The sequence below is a fragment of the Oncorhynchus mykiss genome, chromosome 16 (assembly GCF_013265735.2).
Source record: "Oncorhynchus mykiss isolate Arlee chromosome 16, USDA_OmykA_1.1, whole genome shotgun sequence".
NCBI classification, from domain to species: domain Eukaryota; kingdom Metazoa; phylum Chordata; class Actinopteri; order Salmoniformes; family Salmonidae; genus Oncorhynchus; species Oncorhynchus mykiss.
The window spans coordinates 72903243-72930649 of NC_048580.1; the positions used below are offsets into that span (position 1 = coordinate 72903243).

Below are 27407 nucleotides of genomic sequence, written 5' to 3' on the forward strand. Positions count from 1 at the left end.
TCAGAATTTAAATGTCAATGTACTTCATGAATCGACTGGAATTGAAATGGAATTGACTCCAAGTCCAAATGATTGTGCTGCAAACAACAGTTTGTTTTCTCGTGTCTGGTACGGTCTGTGTAATTGGTGTCTGGTACGGTCTGTGTAATCGGTGTCTGGTACGGTCTGTGTAATCGGTGTCTGGTACGGTCTGTGTAATCGGTGTCTGGTACGGTCTGTGTAATTGGTGTCTAATACGGTCTGTGTAATCGGTGTCTGGTACGGTCTGTGTAATTGGTGTCTAATACGGTCTGTGTAATCTGTCTAATACGGTCTGTGTAATTGGTGTCTGGTACGGTCTGTGTAATCGGTGTCTAATACGGTCTGTGTAATCTGTCTAATACGGTCTGTGTAATCGGTGTCTGGTACGGTCTGTGTAATCGGTGTCTGGTACGGTCTGTGTAATCGGTGTCGTGGACGGTCTGTGTAATCGGTGTCTGGTACGGTCTGTGTAATCGGTGTTGGGTACGGTCTGTGTAATCGGTGTCTGGTACGGTCTGTGTAATCGGTGTTGGGTACGGTCTGTGTAATCGGTGTCTGGTACGGTCTGTGTAATCGGTGTCGTGGACGGTCTGTGTAATCGGTGTCTGGTACGGTCTGTGTAATCGGTGTTGGGTACGGTCTGTGTAATCGGTGTCTGGTACGGTCTGTGTAATCGGTGTTGGGTACGGTCTGTGTAATCGGTGTCTGGTACGGTCTGTGTAATCGGTGTTGGGTACGGTCTGTGTAATCGGTGTCTGGTACGGTCTGTGTAATCGGTGTTGGGTACGGTCTGTGTAATCGGTGTCTGGTACGGTCTGTGTAATCGGTGTCGTGGACGGTCTGTGTAATCGGTGTCTGGTACGGTCTGTGTAATCGGTGTCGTGGACGGTCTGTGTAATCGGTGTCTGTGTAATCTGTCTGGTACGGTCTGTGTAATCTGTCTGGTACGGTCTGTGTAATCGGTGTCGGGTACGGTCGGTGTAATCGGTGTCTGGTACGGTCTGTGTAATCGGTGTCGGGTACGGTCGGTGTAATCGGTGTCTGGTACGGTCTGTGTAATCGGTGTCTGGTACGGTCTGTGTAATCTTCAGTTATCAAAAACAGAGTACAGAGAAGTCTATCCATCTTTATTTTGTCTCTAAACTTCAAAAATAAGGACAAACGTAATATTCAAAACGATCCCTTTCTCACAGTACTTACGATAATATTGGTCTGGTCAAAATAGAGTTTGGTCTGTTATTATTTAGTCTAAGCTTGTGTCTCACAATACACCGTTTATGCTATTAAAATAGATTCCATTAAAAATAGATGATCATTTTCAAATATCTGCTGTTGGTAACTGTTTTACAAGTTAAAGAGTAACAGCAGGAGACTACTAAAGGTAAAACATAAACACTAGCTTCAGGGTGTTTAAAGGTACGTTACACAATATAAGTGCCGTCCAAGGAGCACTTTCATTTAATTTTTTTTACAACAAAAATGTTAAATGTTGATACTCTGTTTTCTACCCAATGGACTTGATGATGATGATGATGATGTTGTAGTAGTAGTAGAGGGATGCATCCGAGGAACCCAGGGCTCGGCGGTGGTGACGATGACAGCAGGATAAACAGTTGTCCACCAACTGTCCACCTTCTCCAGCACAGTGGCCCAATAAAAACCAGTGAGTTGGCTGATGGAAGTTCTGAAGAGATGAAGAGAAAGTCCATTTAATATGTCCATAAAAAAACTTTGTGAATGCTACTCGTCGTAGATCAATCATGTCTGCAGATTCAGTTTTGTTTTGGACACGCTGCAATGCCTCACAGCTGCTCTAATATATATTTGATCGCATTTGTATCGAGTAAAATATATCTTAACTAGTGTCTTCTATTCAAAGTGTAAAGCTGAAGCGATAGAAATGTAAAGGTCATTTCCGGTTTACGTCGACATGCAGCATGCAGCGTTTTTCATGAACGCCGTCTCCTGTAAAGCGGGAGTGTGCTGTACAGCTGAACTTCTGCCATGCACATTAAATAGAGCCCCAGGTCTGTTTTAATGGGACTTTTGGGAGGCTTATGATGAAAAATAAACCGTAAAAAGAAAGCAATATGGGAGGGACAGGGATAGTGTCGAGATGGGGAGGGAGGGACAGGGATAGTGTTGAAATAGGGAGGGACAGGGATAGTGTTGAAATAGGGAGGGACAGGGATAGTGTTGAAATAGGGAGGGAGGGACAGGGATAGTGTCGAGATGGGGAGGGAGGGACAGGGATAGTGTCGAGATGGGGAGGGAGGGACAGGGATAGTGTCGAGATGGGGAGGGAGGGACAGGGATAGTGTTGAAATAGGGAGGGACAGGGATAGTGTCGAGATGGGGAGGGAGGGACAGGGATAGTGTTGAAATAGGGAGGGACAGGGATAGTGTTGAAATAGGGAGGGAAAGGGATAGTGTTGAAATAGGGAGGGAGGGACAGGGATAGTGTTGAAATGGGGAGGGAGGGACAGGGATAGTGTCGAGATGGGGAGGGAGGGACAGGGATAGTGTTGAAATAGGGAGGGACAGGGATAGTGTTGAAATAGGGAGGGACAGGGATAGTGTTGAAATAGGGAGGGAGGGACAGGGATAGTGTCGAGATGGGGAGGGAGGGACAGGGATAGTGTCGAGATGGGGAGGGAGGGACAGGGATAGTGTCGAGATGGGGAGGGAGGGACAGGGATAGTGTTGAAATAGGGAGGGACAGGGATAGTGTCGAGATGGGGAGGGAGGGACAGGGATAGTGTTGAAATAGGGAGGGACAGGGATAGTGTTGAAATAGGGAGGGAAAGGGATAGTGTTGAAATAGGGAGGGAGGGACAGGGATAGTGTTGAAATGGGGAGGGAGGGACAGGGATAGTGTCGAGATGGGGAGGGAGGGACAGGGATAGTGTTGAAATAGGGAGGGACAGGGATAGTGTTGAAATAGGGAGGGACAGGGGTAGTGTTGAAATAGGGAGGGAAAGGGATAGTGTTGAAATAGGGAGGGAGGGACAGGGATAGTGTCGAGATGGGGAGGGAGGGACAGGGATAGTGTCGAGATGGGGAGGGAGGGACAGGGATAGTGTCGAGATGGGGAGGGAGGGACAGGGATAGTGTCGAGATGGGGAGGGAGGGACAGGGATAGTGTCGAGATGGGGAGGGAGGGACAGGGATAGTGTTGAAATAGGGAGGGAAAGGGATAGTGTCGAGATGGGGAGGGAGGGACAGGGATAGTGTCGAGATGGGGAGGGAGGGACAGGGATAGTGTCGAGATGGGGAGGGAGGGACAGGGATAGTGTCGAGATGGGGAGGGAGGGACAGGGATAGTGTTGAAATAGGGAGGGAAAGGGATAGTGTCGAGATGGGGAGGGAGGGACAGGGATAGGGATAGTGTTGATGGGGAGGGAGGGGCAGGGATAGTGTCGAGATGGGGAGGGAGGGAGGGGGATAGTGTCGAGATGGGGAGGGAGGGACAGGGATAGTGTTGAGATGGGGAGGGAGGGACAGGGATAGTGTTGAAATAGGGAGGGAACGGGATAGTGTCGAGATGGGGAGGGAGGGACAGGGATAGTGTCGAGATGGGGAGGGAGGGAGGGGGATAGTGTCGAGATGGGGAGGGAGGGACAGGGATAGTGTCGAGATGGGGAGGGAGGGACAGGGATAGTGTCGAGATGGGGAGGGAGGGACAGGGATAGTGTCGAGATGGGGAGGGAGGGACAGGGATAGTGTCGAGATGGGGAGGGAGGGACAGGGATAGTGTCGAGATGGGGAGGGAGGGACAGGGATAGTGTCGAGATGGGGAGGGAGGGACAGGGATAGTGTCGAGATGGGGAGGGAGGGACAGGGATAGTGTCGAGATGGGGAGGGAGGGACAGGGATAGTGTCGAGATGGGGAGGGAGGTACAGGGATAGTGTCGAGATGGGGAGGGAGGGACAGGGATAGTGTCGAGATGGGGAGGGAGGGACAGGGATAGTGTCGAGATGGGGAGGGAGGGACAGGGATAGTGTCGAGATGGGGAGGGAGGGACAGGGATAGTGTCGAGATGGGGAGGGAGGGACAGGGATAGTGTCGAGATGGGGAGGGAGGGACAGGGATAGTATCGAGATGGGGAGGGAGGGACAGGGATAGTGTCGAGATGGGGAGGGAGGGACAGGGATAGTGTCGAGATGGGGAGGGAGGGACAGGGATAGTGTCGAGATGGGGAGGGAGGGACAGGGATAGTGTCGAGATGGGGAGGGAGGGACAGGGATAGTGTCGAGATGGGGAGGGAGGGACAGGGATAGTGTTGAAATAGGGAGGGACAGGGATAGTGTTGAAATAGGGAGGGACAGGGATAGTGTCGAGATGGGGAGGGAGGGACAGGGATAGTGTCGAGATGGGGAGGGAGGGACAGGGATAGTGTCGAGATGGGGAGGGAGGGACAGGGATAGTGTCGAGATGGGGAGGGAGGGACAGGGATAGTGTCGAGATGGGGAGGGAGGGACAGGGATAGTGTCGAGATGGGGAGGGAGGGACAGGGATAGTGTCGAGATGGGGAGGGACAGGGATAGTGTCGAGATGGGGAGGGACAGGGATAGTGTCGAGATGGGGAGGGAGGGACAGGGATAGTGTCGAGATGGGGAGGGAGGAACAGGGATAGTGTCGAGATGGGGAGGGAGGTACAGGGATAGTGTCGAGATGGGGAGGGAGGGACAGGGATAGTGTCGAGATGGGGAGGGAGGGACAGGGATAGTGTCGAGATGGGGAGGGAGGGACAGGGATAGTATCGAGATGGGGAGGGAGGGATAGTGTCGAGATGGGGAGGGAGGGACGGGGATAGTGTCGAGATGGGGAGGGAGGGACGGGGATAGTGTCGAGATGGGGAGGGAGGGAGGGGGATAGTGTCGAGATGGGGAGGGAGGGAGGGGTATAGTGTCGAGATGGGGAGGGAGGGACAGGGATAGTGTCGAGATGGGGAGGGAGGGACAGGGATAGTGTTGAGATGGGGAGGGAGGGACAGGGATAGTGTCGAGATGGGGAGGGAGGAACAGGGATAGTGTCGAGATGGGGAGGGAGGTACAGGGATAGTGTCGAGATGGGGAGGGAGGGACAGGGATAGTGTCGAGATGGGGAGGGAGGGACAGGGATAGTGTCGAGATGGGGAGGGAGGGACAGGGATAGTATCGAGATGGGGAGGGAGGGATAGTGTCGAGATGGGGAGGGAGGGACGGGGATAGTGTCGAGATGGGGAGGGAGGGACGGGGATAGTGTCGAGATGGGGAGGGAGGGAGGGGGATAGTGTCGAGATGGGGAGGGAGGGAGGGGTATAGTGTCGAGATGGGGAGGGAGGGACAGGGATAGTGTCGAGATGGGGAGGGAGGGACAGGGATAGTGTTGAGATGGGGAGGGAGGGACAGGGATAGTGTCGAGATTGGGAGGGAGGGACAGGGATAGTGTCGAGATGGGGAGGGAGGGACAGGGATTGTGTCGAGATTGGGAGGGAGGGACAGGGATAGTGTCGAGATGGGGAGGGAGGGACAGGGATAGTGTCGAGATGGGGAGGGAGGGACAGGGATAGTGTCGAGATGGGGAGGGAGGGACAGGGATAGTGTTGAAATAGGGAGGGACAGGGATAGTGTTGAAATAGGGAGGGACAGGGATAGTGTTGAAATAGGGAGGGACAGGGATAGTGTCGAGATGGGGAGGGAGGGACAGGGATAGTGTCGAGATGGGGAGGGAGGGACAGGGATAGTGTCGAGATGGGGAGGGAGGGACAGGGATAGTGTTGAGATGGGGAGGGAGGGACAGGGATAGTGTCGAGATGGGGAGGGAGGTACAGGGATAGTGTCGAGATGGGGAGGGAGGGACAGGAATAGTATCGAGATGGGGAGGGAGGGATAGTGTCGAGACGGGGAGGGAGGGACAGGGATAGTGTCGAGACGGGGAGGGAGGGACGGGGATAGTGTCGAGATGGGGAGGGAGGGACGGGGATAGTGTCGAGATTGGGAGGGAGGGACGGGGATAGTGTCGAGATGGGGAGGGAGGGACGGGGATAGTGTCGAGATGGGGAGGGAGGGACGGGGATAGTGTCGAGATGGGGAGGGAGGGACGGGGATAGTGTCGAGATGGGGAGGGAGGGACGGGGATTGTGTTGAGATTGGGAGGGAGGGACGGGGATAGTGTCGAGATGGGGAGGGAGGGACAGGGATAGTGTCGAGATGGGGAGGGAGGGACAGGGATAGTGTCGAGATGGGGAGGGAGGGACAGGGATAGTGTCGAGATGGGGAGTGAGGGACAGGGATAGTGTCGAGATGGGGACGGAGGGACAGGGATAGTGTCGAGATGGGGAGGGAGGTACAGGGATAGTGTCGAGATGGGGAGGGAGGGACAGGGATAGTGTCGAGATGGGGAGGGAGGGACAGACATAGTTTCGAGATGGGGAGGGACAGGGATAATATCGGGGAAATGTTAGTGATATGATTCTCTTCATCCATCCTCCTCACCCTCAGCCGTCTGAACCATAGAAACTCAATTACTAGAAGGGACAAAGCACCTCAGACCATGGTATGTCCATTCTAGTAATAGATTTCTATGTTCTGACCTGACCGTGTAATAGAAGTATAATAATGCTGTAATAATTAGAACCATACTTAAACTCAGCAAAAACAGAAACATCCTCTCACTGTCAACTGCGTTTATTTTCATCAAACTGAACATGTGTAAATATGTATAGGAAAGACCCCAGACCATGACAGACCCTCCACCTCCAAATCGATCCAGCTCCAGATTACAAGAAAGGCCTCTTCAGTGTCCTAAGTTTTCATAACTGTGACCTTAATTGCCTACCGTCTGTAAGCTGTTAGTGTCTTAATTAACGACCGTTCCACAGGTGCATGTTCATTAATTGTTTATGGTTCATTGAACAAGCATTGGGAAACAGTGTTTAAACCCTTTACAATGAAGATCTGTGAAGTTATTTGGATTTTTACAAATTCTCTTTAAAAGACAGGGTCCTGAAAAAGGGCTGTTTCTTTTTTTGCTGAGTTTATGTCATTGAGGTAATATGTCAGACATAAAACAACATGTCGTATTTTAATTTAATTTCATTGCAGATGGTCTATTCACAGCCAGGCCTTATTACAGTTTGTCAGCAGATGGTCTGTTCACAGTCAGGCCTTATTACAGTTTGTCAGCAGATGGTCCGTTCACATTTAGGCCTTATTACAGTTTGTCAGCAGATGGTCTGTTCACAGCCGGGCCTTATTACAGTTTGTCAGCAGATGGTCTGTCCACAGCCAGTCCTTATTACAGTTTGTCAGCAGATGGTCTGTTCACAGCCAGGCCTTATTACAGTTTGTCAGCAGATGGTCTGTTCACAGTCAGGCCTTATTACAGTTTGTCAGCAGATGGTCCGTTCACATTTAGGCCTTATTACAGTTTGTCAGCAGATGGTCTGTTCACAGCCGGGCCTTATTACAGTTTGTCAGCAGATGGTCTGTCCACAGCCAGTCCTTATTACAGTTTGTCAGCAGATGGTCCGTTCACATTTAGGCCTTATTACAGTTTGTCAGCAGATGGTCTGTTCACAGTCAGGCCTTATTACAGTTTGTCAGCAGATGGTCTGTTCACAGCCAGTCCTTATTACAGTTTGTCAGCAGATGGTCTGTTCACAGCCGGGCCTTATTACAGTTTGTCAGCAGATGGTCTGTTCACAGTCAGGCCTTATTACAGTTTGTCAGCAGATGGTCTGTTCACAGTCAGGCCTTATTACAGTTTGTCAGCAGATGGTCTGTCCACAGCCAGTCCTTATTACAGTTTGTCAGCAGATGGTCTGTTCACAGTCAGGCCTTATTACAGTTTGTCAGCAGATGGTCTGTTCACAGTCAGGCCTTATTACAGTTTGTCAGCAGATGGTCTGTCCACAGCCAGTCCTTATTACAGTTTGTCAGCAGATGGTCTGTTCACAGTCAGGCCTTATTACAGTTTGTCAGCAGATGGTCTGTTCACAGCCAGTCCTTATTACAGTTTGTCAGCAGATGGTCTGTTCACAGTCAGGCCTTATTACAGTTTGTCAGCAGATGGTCTGTTCACAGCCAGGCCTTATTACAGTTTGTCAGCAGATGGTCTGTTCACAGCCAGGCCTTATTACAGTTTGTCAGCAGATGGTCTGTTCATAGCCAGGCCTTATTACAGTTTGTCAGCAGATGGTCTGTTCACAGCCAGGCCTTATTACAGTTTGTCAGCAGATGGTCTGTTCACAGCCAGGCCTTATTACAGTTTGTCAGCAGATGGTCTGTTCACAGTCAGGCCTTATTACAGTTTGTCAGCAGATGGTCTGTTCACAGCCAGGCCTTATTACAGTTTGTCAGCAGATGGTCTGTTCACAGCCAGTCCTTATTACAGTTTGTCAGCAGATGGTCTGTTCACAGCCAGGCCTTATTACAGTTTGTCAGCAGATGGTCTGTTCACAGTCAGGCCTTATTACAGTTTGTCAGCAGATGGTCTGTCCACAGCCAGTCCTTATTACAGTTTGTCAGCAGATGGTCTGTTCATAGCCAGGCCTTATTACATTGTTTCAGTAAGGCCACAGGACTAATGTTGGTCCTTCATAGTGATTTCCTGTTCGGCACTGAGGTGTGAGCGTGCGTCAGGCAGTAATACAGGCTGTTATACTGTACCTGCTCAGAACAGCCCGGCGTCTTTTAGGTTGGTTTTGATGACGTCTGTGATGGTGTTGAAGGCCTGGTTGACGTCCTGTGTCTCTACAGCGCAGGTGATGTGGGTGTAGATGGGTTTCTCCGCCTGCTTCAAGTTCAGAGACTCAAATTGCATCTTCACGTGGTTGCTGGCGTCTTCGTATGTGTTAGGCCCTATAGGGAGATAAGAGCTGTAAAAACTGATCAGAGACTAGTTGCTGGTGTCTTCGTATGTGTTTGACAGAGGGAATAAGAGGGAGTTTCTTATTGTGTTTTAATTGAGTGAGAAAGATTTTAATGTATTAATTTTTTTTATGTATATATTTTTATTTAATCTTTATTTAACTAGGCAAGTCAGTTAAGAACAAAATCATATTTACAATGACAGCCCAACCCGGACAATGCTGGGCCAACTGTGCGCAGCCCTATGGGACTCCCAATCACGGCCCTATGGGACTCCCAATCACGGCCCTATGGGACTCCCAATCACGGCCCTATGGGACTCCCAATCACGGCCCTATGGGACTCCCAATCACGGCCCTATGGGACTCCCAATCACGGCCCTATGGGACTCCCAATCACGGCCCTATGGGACTCCCAATCACGGCCCTATGGGACTCCCATTCACGACCCTATGGGACTCCCAGTCACGGCCGGATGGGATTCAGCCTGGAGTCATTCATCACACACGGTGAATAAACTCAAAACCAAAGGTCAAAGTTCATGGAAAACAACTTTTCGTTGAGTAGGACTCACCATCGTAGTCGGGGAAGCAGACATTGAGGTGGACATTCTTGATCTTCTCTTGGAAGATGTCCTTCTTGTTGAGGAAGAGCATGTGGATGGTGTCCTCGAAGAACCTGTGGTTGCAGATACTGTTGAATAGGTGGAGAGACTCGTGCATGCGGTTCTGAAAAGAGAAGAGGACAGGAGGAATGAAGGATGGGTCATCGTCATCGTCGGGCTCAACCTCCACTAGCTCGCTGCGGTCACACTAGTTGGTGAGGTTTGCAATATGGTTGAACGTCTCCTCCCTCTCATCTGTACCCTCCTTTTTTAGTTTAGATTAACTTTGAAGTGTGTGTGTGTGTGTGTGTGAAACAGTGTGTGTGTGTGTGAAACAGTGTGTGTGTGTGTGTGTGTGTGTATGTATGTGAAACAGTGTGTGATCACTCACCATTTCCTCGTCCTCCAGCAGCACCAGGTCATACGCGCTGAGGGAACTACAGAACAGGACACAATGGACGCCCTGGAAACAGTGGATCCACTTCTTCCTCTCTTCTCTTCTACCGCTCATATCAAACATCCTGTCCGTCAGAGACACAATTAACCAATCAATCAATTATTAAGCCCTTTTTATAGGAGGGTAGCTCTCCAGGAACAGGGCTGTAGTGAACCTATAGGGGGGTAGCTCTCCAGGAATAGGGCTGTAGTGAACCTATAGGAGGGTAGCTCTCCAGGAACAGGGTTGGAGTATCCTGATCTAATGGTTAAGATGTTGGGTAAGAAGTGGCTGGTTCAGTTGCAACAGTTACACTACCTTGCCTTCATTTGACGTCTTTGCAGGTGAACTATAATGTACTGTGACAAAGGAGCCAGGTAGTTAGCTACTGTAGCTCACCTGAATTTAACATCTTTGCAGGTGAACTATAATGTACTGTGACAAAAGAGCCAGGTAGTTAGCTACTGTAGCTCACCTGAATTTAACATCTTTGCAGGTGAACTATAATTTACTGTGACAAAAGAGCCAGGTAGTTAGCTACTGTAGCTCACCTGAATTTAACGTCTTTGCAGGTGAACTATAATTTACTGTGACAAAAGAGCCAGGTAGTTAGCTACTGTAGCTCACCTGAATTTAACGTCTTTGCAGATGAACCTCTCCTCATTGACCCCGCCGGTCTTGATCCTGCACCGAAGGATGTCCTGGTCGTTAGGGGTGAAGTCAGCCTGGGTGATGCGCTCCAGGTCACTGAGGAAGCTGTGTGAGAGAGGCAGAGTAAATCAATCAACTAATCAATAAAATGTATTTTAAAAGCCTTTTTTAGATCAGCAGTTATTACAGAGTGCTTTACAGTAACTAGACCCCAAAGACAACAGCACTGTTTAGCATCCACAGAGGCCATAGACCAGGGATCCCCAACTGGCGGCCCGCAGGCCAAACTTTGGCCCGTGATTGATTTTATTTGGACCCTCAATTTTTCTGAACACCAAAAAAAACACTGAACAAAAATATAAATGCAATAGGCAACATTTTCAAAGATTTTTACTGAATTACAGTTCATATATGCAAATCAGTTAATTTAAATAAATGAATTAGGCCCTAATCTATGGATTTCACATGACTGGGAATACAGATATGCATCTGTTGATCACATATACCTTTAAAAAATAAATAGGGGCGTGGATCAGAAAACCAGTCAGTATCTGGTGTGACCACCATTTGCCTCATGCAGCGTGACACATCTTCACATAGAGTTGATCAGGGCTGTTGATTGTGGAATGTTGTCTCACTCCTCTTCAAGGGCTGTGTGAAGTTGCTGGATATTGTCAGGAACTGGAACACGCTGTCGTTCACATCGATCCAGAGTATCCCAAACATGCTCAATGGGTGACATGTCTGGTGAGTATGTGGGCCATGGAACTGGGACATTTTCAACTTCCAAGAATTGCGTACAGATCCTTGAGACGGGCCCATGAATTATCATGCTGAAACTGTGATGGCAGCTGATGAATGGCACAACAACGAGCCTCAGGATCTCATCACGATATCTCATTGTCATCCATAAAATGCAATTGTGTTCGTTGGCCGTGGCTTATACCTTCCCCATACCATAACCCCACCGCCACCATGGGGAAACTGGTAACAAGGTTGACATCAGCAAACCGCTCGCCCACAAGACGCCATACTCTGGGATTCATCCGTGAAGAGCACACTTCTCCAGCGTGCCAGTGGCCATCGAAGGTGAGCATTTGCTCACTGAAGTCGGTTACAACGCCGAACTGCAGTCAGGTCAAGATCCTGGTGAGGACAACGAGCATGCAAATGAGCTTCCCCGAGACGATTTCTGAACATTTCTACAGAAATTCTTCCATTGTGCAAACCCGCAGTTTCATCAGATGTCCGGGTGGCTGGTCTCAGACGATCCCGCATGGGAAGAAGCCGGATGTGGATGTCCTTGGCTGGCGTGGTTGCACGTGGTCTACGGTTGTGAGGCCGGTTGGGCGTTCTGCCAAATTCTCTAAAACGGCAATGGAGGCGGCTTATGGTAGAGAAATTAACTTTCAATACTCTGGTGGACATTCCTGTAGTCAGCATGCCGATTGCACGCTCCCTCAACGTGAGACAGCTGTGGCATTGTGTTGTGGGACAAAACTGCACATTTTAGAGTGGCCTTTTATTGTCCCCAGCACAAGGTACACCTGTGTAATGACCATGCTGTTTAATCAGCTTCTTGATATGCCACACCTGTCAGGTGGATGGATTATCTTGGCAAATGTGAGCACTAAATTTGATAGAAAACCTTTTTGTGCGTATGGACAATTTCTGGGATCTTTAATTTCAGCTCATGAAACATGGAACCAACACTTTACATGTTGCGTTTATATTTTTGTTCAGTATAAAAGACTGTAAAAACACCAGCAAAGTTATTTTAATTGTGTAAATCTGTCTAAAAGTATTCCAGTGTATAACAGATATATATGTGATCGTATACAAATGTCAGAAAAATTTGAAATGGTCTTTTAGTCAAATATTATATATGTTTAGGCTTCTTGCTGTCAATTTGCATTCTACAAATGATTTGTAATTATGTTCCGGCCCCCTGACCCTCCGATCAAGAAAAAAACGTCCCGCGCCTGAATCTGGTTATTGAGCCATGCCATAGACTCACTAGTGAGCGGAGTCGAGGAGATGGTAGCCCTCGGCTGCTGACTCGAAACACTCCTGGATGCCAGGGTCCATCCACAGCTTCTTGATGCACTCAGCCAGCTCAGGAGACATGGTTCCCTCCTCAGTAGAGTTGGATAGGTTCTCCAGCTTCGTGCCTTCATCCTGGACACACAGAGAACAACACCCATACATGCATCAGTATAGCATAGTATGATGTAACATTACCAGGCAGAAAAGAAACACCTGAAACTACTGTAGAGCCCTCCACATTCTGGTCTTGAAGAGAACACAAAGACAAACTGTGGGGGGAGGTTCTCTTCTGCACTGTTCAACCAATCCAGTGAATGTGGAGGAGGAGTTAAGATGAAGTCTCGCCTTAACATCCAAAAAGAGGAAGTCGAGTCACAGGCTCTCATTCCATTTCCCCTGACAACCAGAACTTCCGGTTGTTGGCAACTCCGCAATCTTATAAAATGTGTACAGTATAGTATAGTATATCATGTCTATACAGTATAGTATAAAATGTCTACAGTATAGTATATCATGTCTATACAGTATACTATAAAATGTCTTCAGTGTAGTATATCATGTCTATATAGTATAAAATGTCTACAGTATAGTATATAGTGTCTATACAGTATAGTATATAGTGTCTATACAGTATAGTATAGTATAACATGTCTACAGTATAGTATAATATAGTATACCATGTCTATACAGTATAGTATAACATGTCTACAGTATAGTACACCATGTCTGTACAGTATAGTATAGTATAACATACTATAACATATATAACATGTCTGTATAGTATAACAGTATAGTATAACAGTATAGTATAGTATAACAAGGTTCAGTTTAACATGTCTGTATAGTATAACAGTATAGTGTAGTATAACAGTATAGTATACCATGTCTATACATTTTAGTATAGTATAACATATATAACATGTCTATATAGTACAGTATAACATGTCTGTATAGTATAACAGTATAGTACAGTATAACATGTCTGTATAGTCTAACAGTATAGTATAACAGTATAGTACAGTATAAGATGTCTATAGTATAACAGTATAGTATAGTATAACATAAGGTACAGTATAACATGTCTCTATAGTATAACAGTATAGTACAGTATAACATGTCTGTATAGTACAACAGTATAGTATAACATAAGGTACAGTATAACATGTCTGTATAGTACAACAGTATAGTATAACATAAGGTACAGTATAACATGTCTGTATAGTACAACAGTATTGTACAGTATAACATGTCTATAGTATAACAGTATAGTATAACATAAGGTACAGTATAACATGTCTGTATAGTATAGTATAACAGTATAGTATAACGTGTCTGTATAGTATAACAGTATTGTACAGTATAACATGTCTATAGTATAACAGTATAGTATAACATAAGGTACAGTATAACATGTCTGTATAGTATAACAGTATAGTACAGTATAACATGTCTATAGTATAACAGTATAGTACAGTATAACATGTCTATAGTATAACAGTATAGTATAACATAAGGTACAGTATAACATGTCTGTATAGTATAGCAGTATAGTATAACAGTACAGTATAACATGTCTGTATAGTATAACAGTATTGTATAACAGTATAGTTTAACATGTCTGTATAGTATAACAGTATTGTACAGTATAACATGTCTCTATAGTATAACAGTATAATATAACAGTATAGTATAATATAACATAAGTTACAGTATAACATGTCTGTATAGTATAACAGTATAGTACAGTATAACATGTCTATAGTATAGCAGTATAGTATAACATAAGGTACAGTATAACATGTCTACATGGTACAGTATATTATAGTATTGTTTCACACACACACACGCAAACACCCAGCCTAGAGTACCCACCTCCGCAGCCGGTGATCCGTACTTGATCCCCAGGATGCCCATGCCTCTGACGATGGACAGAGCTGACTGCAGGATGTTACCAAAGATCGCCCCTCTGGATGACACCTTCTCCTCCTTATTAAAACCACCCAGGTGAAGGATTCTGTGAAGAAGAAGAAGAAGAAGAACTATTGGGTTAGTATTGAGTTATTCCACTTTAAAAAAAAATTGTTTAACGTAGTCCTTGTTGTGCATAGAGTTGTATGGTTTGTTTAACTTTGACGTCTGAGTCACTCTGTGAAAGTGGAATTTCCCTGTGGCTCAATTATCCAAACTGCCACCTAGTGGTGCTTCTGTGGCAGTGCAGCTCACCTCTCTGCTGCCCCATATTAACAGAGAGAGAACCCGAAAAAGCGTACTTCATTTGTAACTTAACGTACTTCATTTGTTTTACGATGGTGCTTTTCCCAGACTCCTCAGCACCTGAAAGAAAACAAAAATACACCATTTATTACAACAGTTAAATAAAGGTCAACAATGTCATTTTTAATTACAAAGCTGACAAGGTGAAAAACCGGCCAATGTGCCCTTGAGCAAGGCACTTAACCCTAATTTGCTCCAGGGGTGTTCTACTATGACTGACCCTGTAAAACAACACATTTCACTACACTATCCGGTGTACGTGACAATAAAATATCTAAATACTCCTGGACCTGGTGGCCAGCGAAACATAGGGTTATTCCCAAATGGCACCCTCTTCCCTATATAGTGCCCTAATTTTGACCAGAGCCCTATGGGACCGATTGAAAATAGAGCAGTTTGACAGAACAGTCTGTGTGGAGATCACTGACATCTCCTTACTGGGACAAAGGTCTGGATGTCACTTAAAAACCTTTATTTTAAAACCTTCATTTTAAACGCTATTGTTTGACCAGTGCTTAATAGGATGCCATTTGAGAGGCAGCCTGGGTCTCTCAGAGACTTCAGGGTAAAAAAGACCTTGATGTCACCTAAAATATTTATTTTAAACCTTTTATTTTAAAACCTTTAAAACTAAAATACTATGGGTGCCTACCCCAACATGTAACCAGACCAGTGCAGCACGGCTCAGCTCGTTTTTTGAGCTCAGATGGACCCTTATTCCCTACATAGTGCACTACTTTAGACCAGAGTCCGATGGAACCCTCTTCCCAACATAGTGCACTACTTTAGACCAGAACCCTATGGAACCATCTTCCCTACATAGTGCACTACTTTAGTCCAGAACCCTATGGAACCATCTTCCCTACATAGTGCACTACTATAGACCAGAACCCTATGGAACCCTCTTCCCTACATAGTGCACTACTATAGACCAGAACCCTATGGAACCCTCTTCCCTACATAGTGCACTACTTTAGACCAGAACCCTATGGAACCCTCTTCCCTACATAGTGCACTACTTTAGACCAGAACCCTATGGAACCATCTTCCCTACATTGTGCACTACTTTAGACCAGAACCCTATGGAACCCTCTTCCCTACATAGTGCACAACTGCTTAAATAGGGTTCCGTTTGGGATGTAACCTGGTTCTCTCAGGCAGATTAGGACAAAGGCCTCGATGTCACTTATTTAAACCCCTTTATTTAAACACCATATTGAAAAGAAGACCTCGGCTTTATTGTGTTTTTAGCCTCGCTTACAGTTCATGTAATGCTGTGTCAACCTGCTACTTTCAAATGTCCCATAAGTTCAATCAATCAACACTATGGTACCGATCCCACCCTGTACCAAGCGCGTGTGTTAGTACCTATTGCTCAGCACTTAGCCTGGTTCCAGTTCTGTTTGTGCTGTCTTGCCATGACTAAAGCGGCATGACAACGAACATAGATAGGAATAGGTTACACAACACAAACAATCCGGTGCGCAGGCTCTCAGCTGAGCTTAAAGAGTCTCTCTACAGGTCTCTCTGTTAACCATCACCTCTGCATCCTGCTGCCTCTCTCCTCTCAGCTGAGCTTAAAGACTCTCTCTACAGGTCTCTCTGTTAACCATCACCTCTGCATCCTGCTGCCTCTCTCCGGTTGCTCGACGTGGCCGGTTGTCTCATCATTACGCACACCTGTCACAGTCGTTACACGCACCTGCGCCTCATGACACTCACCTGGACTCCATCACCTTCCTGATTACCTCCCCTGTATCTGTCCGTCCGCTTTGTTCTCTCCTCGGGTGTTATTGACTCTGTACGCTTTCCATGTTTATTATTTTGTACTATATTTATTATAAAATGTGCAATTCCTGTACTTCCTGACTTCCAGCGTACACTTTACAATGTATCCCTTGTAAAAGAGGTATTCTGGCCTCAGTGGGACTTCCTGGACAAATAAAGGTTCAATAAAAACAAAATAAAAATTGGGCAATAGAAACCCAAGAGGGACCACCTTCTGAAGGAGATGGGTTCTCTATTTAGTCTACTCTAATTGGTTAAGTCCTGCACCACTCCTAGTCACAGATAGCACCCATTGGCTAAGTGCCCGTTCCAGATTATGGTTGGCCCGCCCTCCTCTTCATCCACCTCCCTATTGAGTGTTGGGCTTTGTCTCCTGTGTCTTAACACATCAAGCATTATGTAACCTGGTCTTGTGTCTTAACACATCAAGCGTTATGTAACCTGGTCCTGTGTCTTAACACATCAAGCATTATGTAACCTGGTCCTGTGTCTTAACACATCAAGCATTATGTAACCTGATCCTGTCTTAACACATCAAGCATTATGTAACCTGGTCCTGTGTCTTAACACATCAAGCATTATGTAACCTGGTCCTGTGTCTTAACACATCAAGCATTATGTAACCTGGTCCTGTGTCTTAACACATCAAGCATTATGTAACCTGGTCCTGTGTCTTAACACATCAAGCATTATGTAACCTGGTCCTGTGTCTTAACACATCAAGCATTATGTAACCTGGTCCTGTGTCTTAACACAACAAGCAGTATGTAACCTGGTCCTGTGTCTTAACACATCAAGCATTATGTAACCTGGTCCTGTGTCTTAACACATCAAGCGTTATGTAACCTGGTCCTGTGTCTTAACACATCAAGCATTATGTAACCTGGTCCTGTGTCTTAACACATCAAGCGTTATGTAACCTGGTCCTGTGTCTTAACACATCAAGCATTATGTAACCTGGTCCTGTGTCTTAACACATCAAGCATTATGTAACCTGATCCTGTCTTAACACATCAAGCATTATGTAACCTGGTCCTGTGTCTTAACACATCAAGCATTATGTAACCTGGTCCTGTGTCTTAACACATCAAGCATTATGTAACCTGGTCCTGTGTCTTAACACATCAAGCATTATGTAACCTGGTCCTGTGTCTTAACACATCAAGCATTATGTAACCTGGTCCTGTGTCTTAACACATCAAGCATTATGTAACCTGGTCCTGTGTCTTAACACAACAAGCAGTATGTAACCTGGTCCTGTGTCTTAACACATCAAGCATTATGTAACCTGGTCCTGTGTCTTAACACATCAAGCGTTATGTAACCTGGTCCTGTGTCTTAACACATCAAGCATTATGTAACCTGGTCCTGTGTCTTAACACATCAAGCATTATGTAACCTGGTCCTGTGTCTTAACACATCAAGCATTATGTAACCTGGTCCTGTCTTAACACATCAAGCGTTATGTAACCTGGTCCTGTGTCTTAACACATCAAGCATTATGTAACCTGGTCCTGTCTTAACACATCAAGCATTATGTAACCTGGTCCTGTGTCTTAACACATCAAGCATTATGTAACCTGGTCCTGTCTTAACACATCAAGCATTATGTAACCTGGTCCTGTCTTAACACATCAAGCGTTATGTAACCTGGTCCTGTGTCTTAACACATCAAGCATTATGTAACCTGGTCCTGTGTCTTAACACATCAAGCATTATGTAACCTGATCCTGTGTCTTAACACATCAAGCATTATGTAACCTGGTCCTGTGTCTTAACACATCAAGCGTTATGTAACCTGGTCCTGTGTCTTAACACATCAAGCATTATGTAACCTGGTCCTGTGTCTTAACACATCAAGCATTATGTAACCTGGTCCTGTGTCTTAACACATCAAGCATTATGTAACCTGGTCCTGTCTTAACACATCAAGCGTTATGTAACCTGGTCCTGTGTCTTAACACATCAAGCATTATGTAACCTGGTCCTGTCTTAACACATCAAGCATTATGTAACCTGGTCCTGTGTCTTAACACATCAAGCATTATGTAACCTGGTCCTGTCTTAACACATCAAGCATTATGTAACCTGGTCCTGTCTTAACACATCAAGCGTTATGTAACCTGGTCCTGTGTCTTAACACATCAAGCATTATGTAACCTGGTCCTGTGTCTTAACACATCAAGCATTATGTAACCTGATCCTGTGTCTTAACACATCAAGCATTATGTAACCTGGTCCTGTGTCTTAACACATCAAGCGTTATGTAACCTGGTCCTGTGTCTTAACACATCAAGCATTATGTAACCTGGTCCTGTGTCTTAACACATCAAGCATTATGTAACCTGGTCCTGTGTCTTAACACATCAAGCATTATGTAACCTGGTCCTGTCTTAACACATCAAGCGTTATGTAACCTGGTCCTGTGTCTTAACACATCAAGCATTATGTAACCTGGTCCTGTCTTAACACATCAAGCATTATGTAACCTGGTCCTGTGTCTTAACACATCAAGCATTATGTAACCTGGTCCTGTCTTAACACATCAAGCATTATGTAACCTGGTCCTGTCTTAACACATCAAGCGTTATGTAACCTGGTCCTGTGTCTTAACACATCAAGCATTATGTAACCTGGTCCTGTGTCTTAACACATCAAGCAGTATGCAACCTGGTCCTGTCTTAACACAACAAGCATTATGTAACCTGGTCCTGTGTCTTAACACATCAAGCAGTATGTAACCTGGTCCTGTGTCTTAACACATCAAGCATTATGTAACCTGGTCCTGTGTCTTAATACATCAAGCATTATGTAACCTGGTCCTGTGTCTTAACACATCAAGCATTATGTAACCTGGTCCTGTGTCTTAATACATCAAGCAGTGTGTAACCTGGTCCTGTGTCTTAACACATCAAGCATTATGTAACCTGGTCCTGTGTCTTAACACATCAAGCATTATGTAACCTGGTCCTGTGTCTTAACACATCAAGCATTATGTAACCTGGTCCTGTGTCTTAACACAACAAGCAGTATGTAACCTGATCCTGTGTCTTAACACATCAAGCATTATGTAACCTGATCCTGTGTCTTAACACATCAAGCATTATGTAACCTGGTCCTGTCTTAACACATCAAGCATTATGTAACCTGGTCCTGTGTCTTAACACATCAAGCATTATGTAACCTGGTCCTGTCTTAACACATCAAGCAGCATGTAGGATGAAGAGATATCACTGCCCGTGCAATAAAACAACAATCAACCTGAGAAACGAGACCTTAAAACTTGTGTTCGCTTCCCATCCCCAATCTAATGTCTAGGCTTTACTGCATAGGGCTAACAAAAACGTATTGGGACAAATTCACTTATAGTGTATTAAAGTAGTAAAAAGTGTAGTATTTGCTCCCATATTCATAGCATGCAATGACTACGTCAAGCTTGTGACTATACACATTTTTGGTATGCATTTGCTCATTATTTTGGTTGTGTTTAAGATTAAGAGAGAGTTAGACCCTGTCATATACCCCCCCAAAAATGCTAACCTACCCTTATTGAAATGGTGAGAGGTTAGCATGTTATTCTCATTCGTTATTCACGGTTCATTCAGGATTATCCGTAATCATGGTAGCATCCACATTAATGTAGAAGTGTTCAGAAACATATTCTGTTCTTATTTATAATAAAAGTGGCTCCAAAATGACACAATACATTATTTACCATTTAATATCTTTTGGGCTCAAAATAATCTGAAACACAACCAAAACAAACAGCAAATGCATCCAACAAGTTTGTAGAGTCACAAGCTTGATGTAGTCATTACGTGCTGTGGATATAGGACCAAATACATTAGCTTTTCACCACTTTCATACTCAAGTGAATTTGTCCCAATAGTTTTGCTCTCCTAAAATGGGTGGGGGGGGACTATGTACATAAAGTGCTGTAATTTCTAAACGGTTCAGCTGATATGGATCTAAATACCCTCAAATTAAAGCTGACAGTCTGCACTTTAATGTCATTGTTTGATTTCAAGTATAGAGTATAAAGACAAAATAAGACAAAGGCTTCACTGTTCCAATGATTAGAAAGGGCACTGTATATACTGACTGTTTCGGGCTCTGATCTTTGACCTTGATTGAGACTTTAAGTGGCTACATGCAGAGAGGCTAAGAGAATTACCCCTTTTCACACTACTGAACCTCAGCCCAGTCAAACCATGCTGATCTGAGAACCTAGTCAAACCCTGCTGATCTGAGAACCCATCTGAACCCTGCTGATCTGAGAACCCATCTGAACCCTGCTGATCTGAGAACCCATCTGAACCCTGCTGATCTGAGCACCCATCTGAACCCTGCTGATCTGAGAACCCATCTGAACCCTGCTGATCTGAGAACCCATCTGAACCCTGCTGATCTGAGAACCCATCTGAACCCTGCTGATCTGAGAACCCATCTGAACCCATACATCATAGGTGCTGGAAGAGGAACTAGGTGAAAATAACACTAAGTCAGAGCCAGTACAGTTTGGATTGGGTCAGAATGATGTGGAGTAAAGTACTTAAGTAGTACTTTAAAGTCTTTTTATTTAAGTCGTTTTTGGGGGTCTCTGTAATTCACTATTTATTTATTTTAAACTTTTACTTTTACTCCACTACATTCCTAAAGAAAATAATGTACTTTTTACTCCATACATTTTTCCTGACACACAAAAGTACTCGTTACATTTTGAATGCTTTAGCAGGACAGGAAAATGGTCCAATTCACACACTTATCAAGAGAACCTGCCTGGTCGTCTACTGCCTCTAATCTGGCGGACTCATTAAACACAAGTGCTTTGTTGTGTTGGAGTGTGCCCCTGTCTATCGTCAATTTAAAAAAACAAGAAAATCATGCCTTCTGGTTTGCTTAATATGAGGAATTTGAAATTATTAATACTTTTACTTTTAATAATTAAGTATATTTAGCAATTACATTTACTTTTGATACTTAAAAATATTTAAAACCAAATAATTTTAGACTTTTACTCAAGTAGTATTTTACTGAGTGATTTTCACTTTTACTTGAGTCATTTTCTATTAAAAACTTCTTATGGCTGAGATCCCGTTAACGGGATCGATATGACAACAGCCAGTGAAAGTGCAGGGAGCCAAATTCAAACAACAGAAATCTCCTAATTTAAAATTCCTCAAACATACAAAAGTATCTTATACCATTTTAAAGGTAATCTAATTTCTGATTTCAAAAAGGCTTTACAGCGAAAGCACCACAAACGATGATGTTAGGTCAACACCAAGTCACAGAAAAACACAGCCATTTTTCCAAGCCAAAGACAGGAGTCATAAAAAGCAGAAATAGAGATAAAATGAATCACTAACCTTTGATGATCTTCATCAGATGACACTCATAGGACTTCATGTTACACAATGCATGTATGTTTTGTTCGGTAAAGTTCATATTTATATCAAAAAATCTCATCCGGTGATTTTGCAGAGAGCCACATCAATTTCCAGAAATACTCATAATAAACGTTGATCAAAGATACAAGTGTTAACATGGAATTTTAGATCCACTTCTCCTTAATGCAACCGCTGTGTCAGATTTCAAAAAAGCTTTATAAAAAAAGCAAACCATGCAATAATCTGAGTACGGCGCTCAGAGCCCAAACCAGCCAAAAAGATATCCGCGATATTGTGCAGTCAACAGAAGTCAGAAATAACATGATAAATATTCACTTACCTTTGATGATCTTCATCAGAATGTACTCCCAGGAATCCCAGTTCCACAAGAAATGTTTGTTTTGTTCAATAATGTCCATCATTTATGTCCAAATAGCTACTTTAGTAAACAAATCCAAAGTCACGAAGCGCGTTCACTAGGAGCAGACGAAATGTCAAAAAGTTCCGTTACAGTCCGTAGAAACATGTCAAACGATGTATAGAATCAATCTTTAGGATGTTTTTAACATACATCTTCAATAATGTTCCAACTGGAGAATTCCTTTGTCTGTAGAAAAGCAATGCAATACGAGCTACCTCTCACGTGAACGAGCCTCACGAGCCTCACGAGCCTGTGGCACTCTGCCAGACCACTGACTCAAAGAGCCCTTATGAGCCCATCCTTTTACAGTAGAAGACTGAAACAAGTTTCTAAAGACTATTGACATCTAGTGGAAGCATTAGGAAGTGCAACATGACCAATAGCCCACTATCTTCAATAGGGAATGAGTTGAAAATCGACTAACCTCAGATTTCCCACTTCCTGGCTGGATTTCTTCTCAGGTTTTTGCCTGCCATATGAGTTCTATTATACTCACAGACATCATTCAAACAGTTTTAGAAACTTCAGAGTGTTTTCTATCAAAATGTACTAACAATATGCATGTATTTGCAACTGGGACTGAGTAGCAGGCCCTTTACTCTGGGCACCTCTGGGCACCTTATTCATCCAAGCTACTCAATACTGCCCCCAGCCATAATTAAGGTATCTTTACTTTTACTCAAGTATGGCAATTGGGTACATTTTCCACCACTGTGTGAAAGTACAGTTTGGATTGGGTCAGCATGATAGTGTGAAAGGTTAAATGCTGTCTGACGAGAGGATGGGTACACCAATCTGGACTGGATTCTGAGACTGGACTAAACCAGTTAGAGTAATAGGCTTGACCTCTCATCAGCAAGGGAACATGATTGACTTGGACCTAAAGTAGTGATTCTTTCAGCACCTCACTGTGTCCTGACTTTCACCTGGACTATAACTCTTCTGGGAAGGAGCAATGTACCTCAGGGAGAAATGTACTTCAATGTACCTCAGGGAGAAATGTACTTCAATGTACCTCAGGGAAAAATGTACTTCAATGTACCTCAGTAGCCTCGGTTTTTCTAATGACTGCCTTGCCTGGTTCACCAACTACTTTGCAGACAGAGTTCAGTGTGTCAAATCGGAGGGCATGTTGTCCGGTCCTCTGGCAGTCTCTATGGGGGTGCCACAGGGTTCAATTCTCGGGCCGACTCTTTTCTCTGTATACATCAATGATGTTGCTCTTGCTGCGGGCGATTCCCTGATTCACCTCTACGCAGACGACACCATTCTGTATACTTCTGGCCCTTCCTTGGACACTGTGCTATCTAACCTCCAAACGAGCTTCAATGCCATACAACACTCCTTCCGTGGCCTCCAACTGCTCTTAAACGCTAGTAAAACCAAATGCATGCTTTTCAACCGTTCGCTGCCTGCACCCGCACGCCCGAATAGCATCACCACCCTGGATGGTTCCGACCTAGAATATGTGGACATCTATAAGTACCCAGGTGTCTGGCTAGACTGTAAACTCTCCTTCCAGACTCATCAAACATCTCCAATCTAAAATCAAATCTAGAGTCGGCTTTCTATTCCGCAACAAAGCCTCCTCCACTCACGCCGCCAAACTTACCCTAGTAAAATTGACTATCCTACCGATCCTCGACTTCGGCAATGTCATCTACAAAATAGCTTCCAATACTCTACTCAGCAAACTGGATGCAGTTTATCACAGTGCCATCCGTTTTGTTACTAAAGCACCTTATACCACCCACCACTGCGACCTGTATGCTCTAGTCGGCTGGCCCTCGCTACATATTCGTCGCCAGACCCACTGGCTCCAGGTCATCTACAAGTCCATGCTAGGTAAAGCTCCGCCTTATCTCAGTTCACTCTTCTCGATGGCAACACCCACCCGTAGCACGCGCTCCAGCAGGTGTATCTCACTGATCATCCCTAAAGCCAACACCTCATTTGGCCGCCTTTCCTTCCAGTTCTCTGCTGCCTGTGACTGGAACGAATTGCAAAAATCGCTGAAGTTGGAGACTTTTATCTCCCTCACCAACTTTAAACACCTGCTATCTGAGCAGCTAACCGATCGCTGCAGCTGTACATAGTCTATCAGTAAATAGCCAACCCAATTTACCTACCTCATCCCCATACTGTTTTTAATGATTTACTTTTCTGCTCTTTTGCACACCATTATATCTTCCTGCACATGACCATCTGATAATTTATCACTCCAGTGTTAATCTGCTAAATTGTATTTATTCGCCTACCTCCTCATGCCTTTTGCACACAATGTATATAGACTCTCCTTTTTTTATTTTTTTATTCTGTGTTATTGATTTGTTTATTGTTTACTCCATGTGTAACTCTGTGTTGTCTGTTCACACTGCTATGCTTTATCTTGGCCAGGCCACAGTTGTAAATGAGAACTTGTTCTCAACTAGCCTACCTGGTTAAATAAAGGTGTTCTCAACTAGCCTACCTGGTTAAATAAAGGTGAAATAAAATAAAATAGAAATGTACTTCAATGTACCTCAGGGAGAAATTTACTTCAATGTGCCTCAGGGAGAAATGTACTTCAATGTGCCTCAGGGAGAAATTTACTTCAATGTACCTCAGGGAGAAATGTACTTCAATGTACCTCAGGGAAAAATGTACTTCAATGTACCTCAGGGAGAAATGTACTTCAATGTGCCTCAGGGAGAAATTTACTTCAATGTACCTCAGGGAAAAATGTACTTCAATGTACCTCAGGGAGAAATGTACTTCAATGTACCTCAGGGAGAAATGTACTTCAATGTACCTCAGGGAAAAATGTACTTCAATGTACCTCAGGGAGAAATGTACTTCAATGTACCTCAGGGAGAAATGTACTTCAATGTACCTCAGGGAGAAATGTACTTCAATGTACCTCAGGGAGAAATGTACCTCAATGTACCTTAAAGCTCTTAGTCTGAACTTTAACAATGTTCCTTATTTTCTAGGTTCAGTCACATATATCTTAAAACATTCTATGAGAAAGAACATTATGCCTTGATCTGTGTTTTGTTTGCTCTTAACTGTCAACGTTCAGACAAAGTGTTGCTCTTAACCAGGGCTGCCCAACCTACAGTCCCGTGGGACTGAAACCCCCACAAGACTGTAGATCTCCAGGAAGAGGAATTGGACTGAAAACCTACAGGACAGTAGATTTCCAGGAAGATGGTTTGGCAGCCCTGCTCTTAACTGTCAATGTTCAGACGAAGTGAATAATCAATTCACAGACAAAAACAGGACTTCATTGTCTGTGTTTGATTGAAATGTGACCATAGAGAAAGCATCATATCATTTCATGGACTATATTCAACAGCAGAAACATTAAATGTGCAAATTACAGATGTTTTTCAAACAGGTGACATCTGGTCATCTCAATTTAATTTTTAAATAGTTTTAGTGCTATCGGGAGGCCAAATGTGTTGTGTTAAATGTTGCACAACAAATACCCTGTTTATTGTTCCATGGCATTTAGTTGAAATATATCCTTTCAGTTTCTATATGAACAGGGAAAAAATATCATGGGGGATCCTAACCTCTTAGCCATTAGACCAAAAGGACCACCTTCTGGCTTCTAAGTCTCAGACAGGGTTAACTCTTCACAATAACGTGATGATTTTCAAATCACCTCCGATACATTCACACCAATGGGTTCAGTACACTTACCCAGCATCAGCACTTTAACTGCCTTAGACTCTGCCAGCTGCTTCTTCAGCTCCTTGGAGTCTATCCCCTCCTCTCCCTCCATCTCCAGATCCTCCGGCTGGTCCATCGACATCTTGGCGGTTAGTTGTCCGGAGTGCCTAACTACACAGAAACAGCCTTTCAGTCACTAAACGATGTGTGATCGCCCAGATAAAGGGACAATCAGTTAGATCGTTAAGTAGTTGTTTGGCTAGGTAGGCTACTGTTCAAAGGTTGAGTCAAGAGTGTCGCTCCTCTGCAGGTTCAGGTGCTAAATGTCACTCGGGTAGTCTCTGTGGTTTAAAGCTCATGTCATAGAACATGGAACCAGAAGCCAAATCCTATTAACACAGCTAATCAGGTCTGGACTGAAGAGACCAAAACACGACCAATTTGGCTCCTCTACGGTTGGTTAGGGATTTGATATGGAGAGATGCATTGACTGTTCCCTTTTTCTGTAACTTTGACACCAGGAGAATGACCTTTCAAAGGTTTTGTACTGTATATGATTTAGTAAAGAGCATTGGTACCTCCATTAGAGGACTTTAAAATGAAATGTATATATATATAGGTATATAGCCATTGATTCTTCAAGACCATAACTCAATGCCTTATGAGCTTGTTGTTTTACTCCAATGTTTGTAAACACAGTACATGTAAACAAATACTGTGTAGCCTGAAAACATGGTTCCTACTATAATGTTGATATCATGAATGGTCAGTCCTTGTGTCATATCTCTGTCTAGCAGAGAGTGGTTACATTTCTCCAGCCCCGTCCCTCAGCTGTTTAACAGGTTTGTTATTGTTTGAACTGCAGATTGCCCTTTTAAGAGCTCTTGTAAATGATTAAAAAGTGCAGGTTCCTATTACTGTGATGCTTCCAGTACTATATAAACCATTCTGTAAAGGACAATGGGAAAGAAACATTACCGAGCTAGCACAGCACAGTTCAGGTAGGCACGATCGTGTGAGAAGGTTATGGGTGTGTGCAGGCTTTTGATCCAGCACTGCTTTAGCCTACCTCATCACACCCTTAGACCAGGGTTAACCTACCTCATCACCCCTTAGACCAGGGTTAACCTACCTCATCACCCCTTAGACCAGTGTTAACCTACCTCATCACCCCCTTAGACCAGGGCTAACCTACCTCATCACCCCCTTAGACCAGGGCTAACCTACCTCATCACCCCCTTAGACCAGGGTTAACCTACCTCAT

General features: G+C 44.5%; 1 protein-coding gene across 2 annotated transcripts; it reads right to left on the reverse strand.

Annotated features, from left to right (window-relative positions):
• Nucleotides 1-1127: 1127 nt before the first annotated feature.
• Nucleotides 1128-26524, reverse strand: LOC110491158 (guanine nucleotide-binding protein G(t) subunit alpha-2-like). 2 transcript variants are annotated; one of them, XM_036947745.1, is made up of 10 exons: nucleotides 26174-26523; nucleotides 14905-14947; nucleotides 14486-14627; nucleotides 12585-12745; nucleotides 10544-10672; nucleotides 9872-10001; nucleotides 9451-9604; nucleotides 8675-8868; nucleotides 8467-8474; nucleotides 1128-1708 (listed from the first exon to the last, which is right to left on the reverse strand). In XM_036947745.1, exons 1-8 carry the CDS (start codon nucleotides 26283-26285, stop codon nucleotides 8681-8683), a joined length of 1059 nt encoding a protein of 352 aa, XP_036803640.1. In that variant the 5' UTR covers nucleotides 26286-26523; the 3' UTR covers nucleotides 1128-1708; nucleotides 8467-8474; nucleotides 8675-8680. The 2 variants fall into 2 exon arrangements, with proteins under 2 accessions (XP_036803640.1, XP_036803641.1); XM_036947746.1 differs by lacking the exon at nucleotides 8467-8474 and having other exon boundaries at nucleotides 1128-1705; nucleotides 8677-8868; nucleotides 26174-26524.
• Nucleotides 26525-27407: the final 883 nt, after the last annotated feature.

Excerpts from the sequence above, each read along its gene's own strand:
- LOC110491158 (XM_036947746.1), bottom strand. The coding sequence starts at position 26,285 with ATGTCGATGGACCAGCCGGAGGATCTGGAGATGGAGGGAGAGGAGGGG. Across the intron at positions 14,948-26,173 it reads AGTTAAAGTGCTGATGCTGG|GTGCTGAGGAGTCTGGGAAA; the intron begins GTAAGTGTACTG and ends GTTTTCTTTCAG. Across the intron at positions 12,746-14,485 it reads ACGGATCACCGGCTGCGGAG|GATGAAGGCACGAAGCTGGA; the intron begins GTGGGTACTCTA and ends CTGTGTGTCCAG.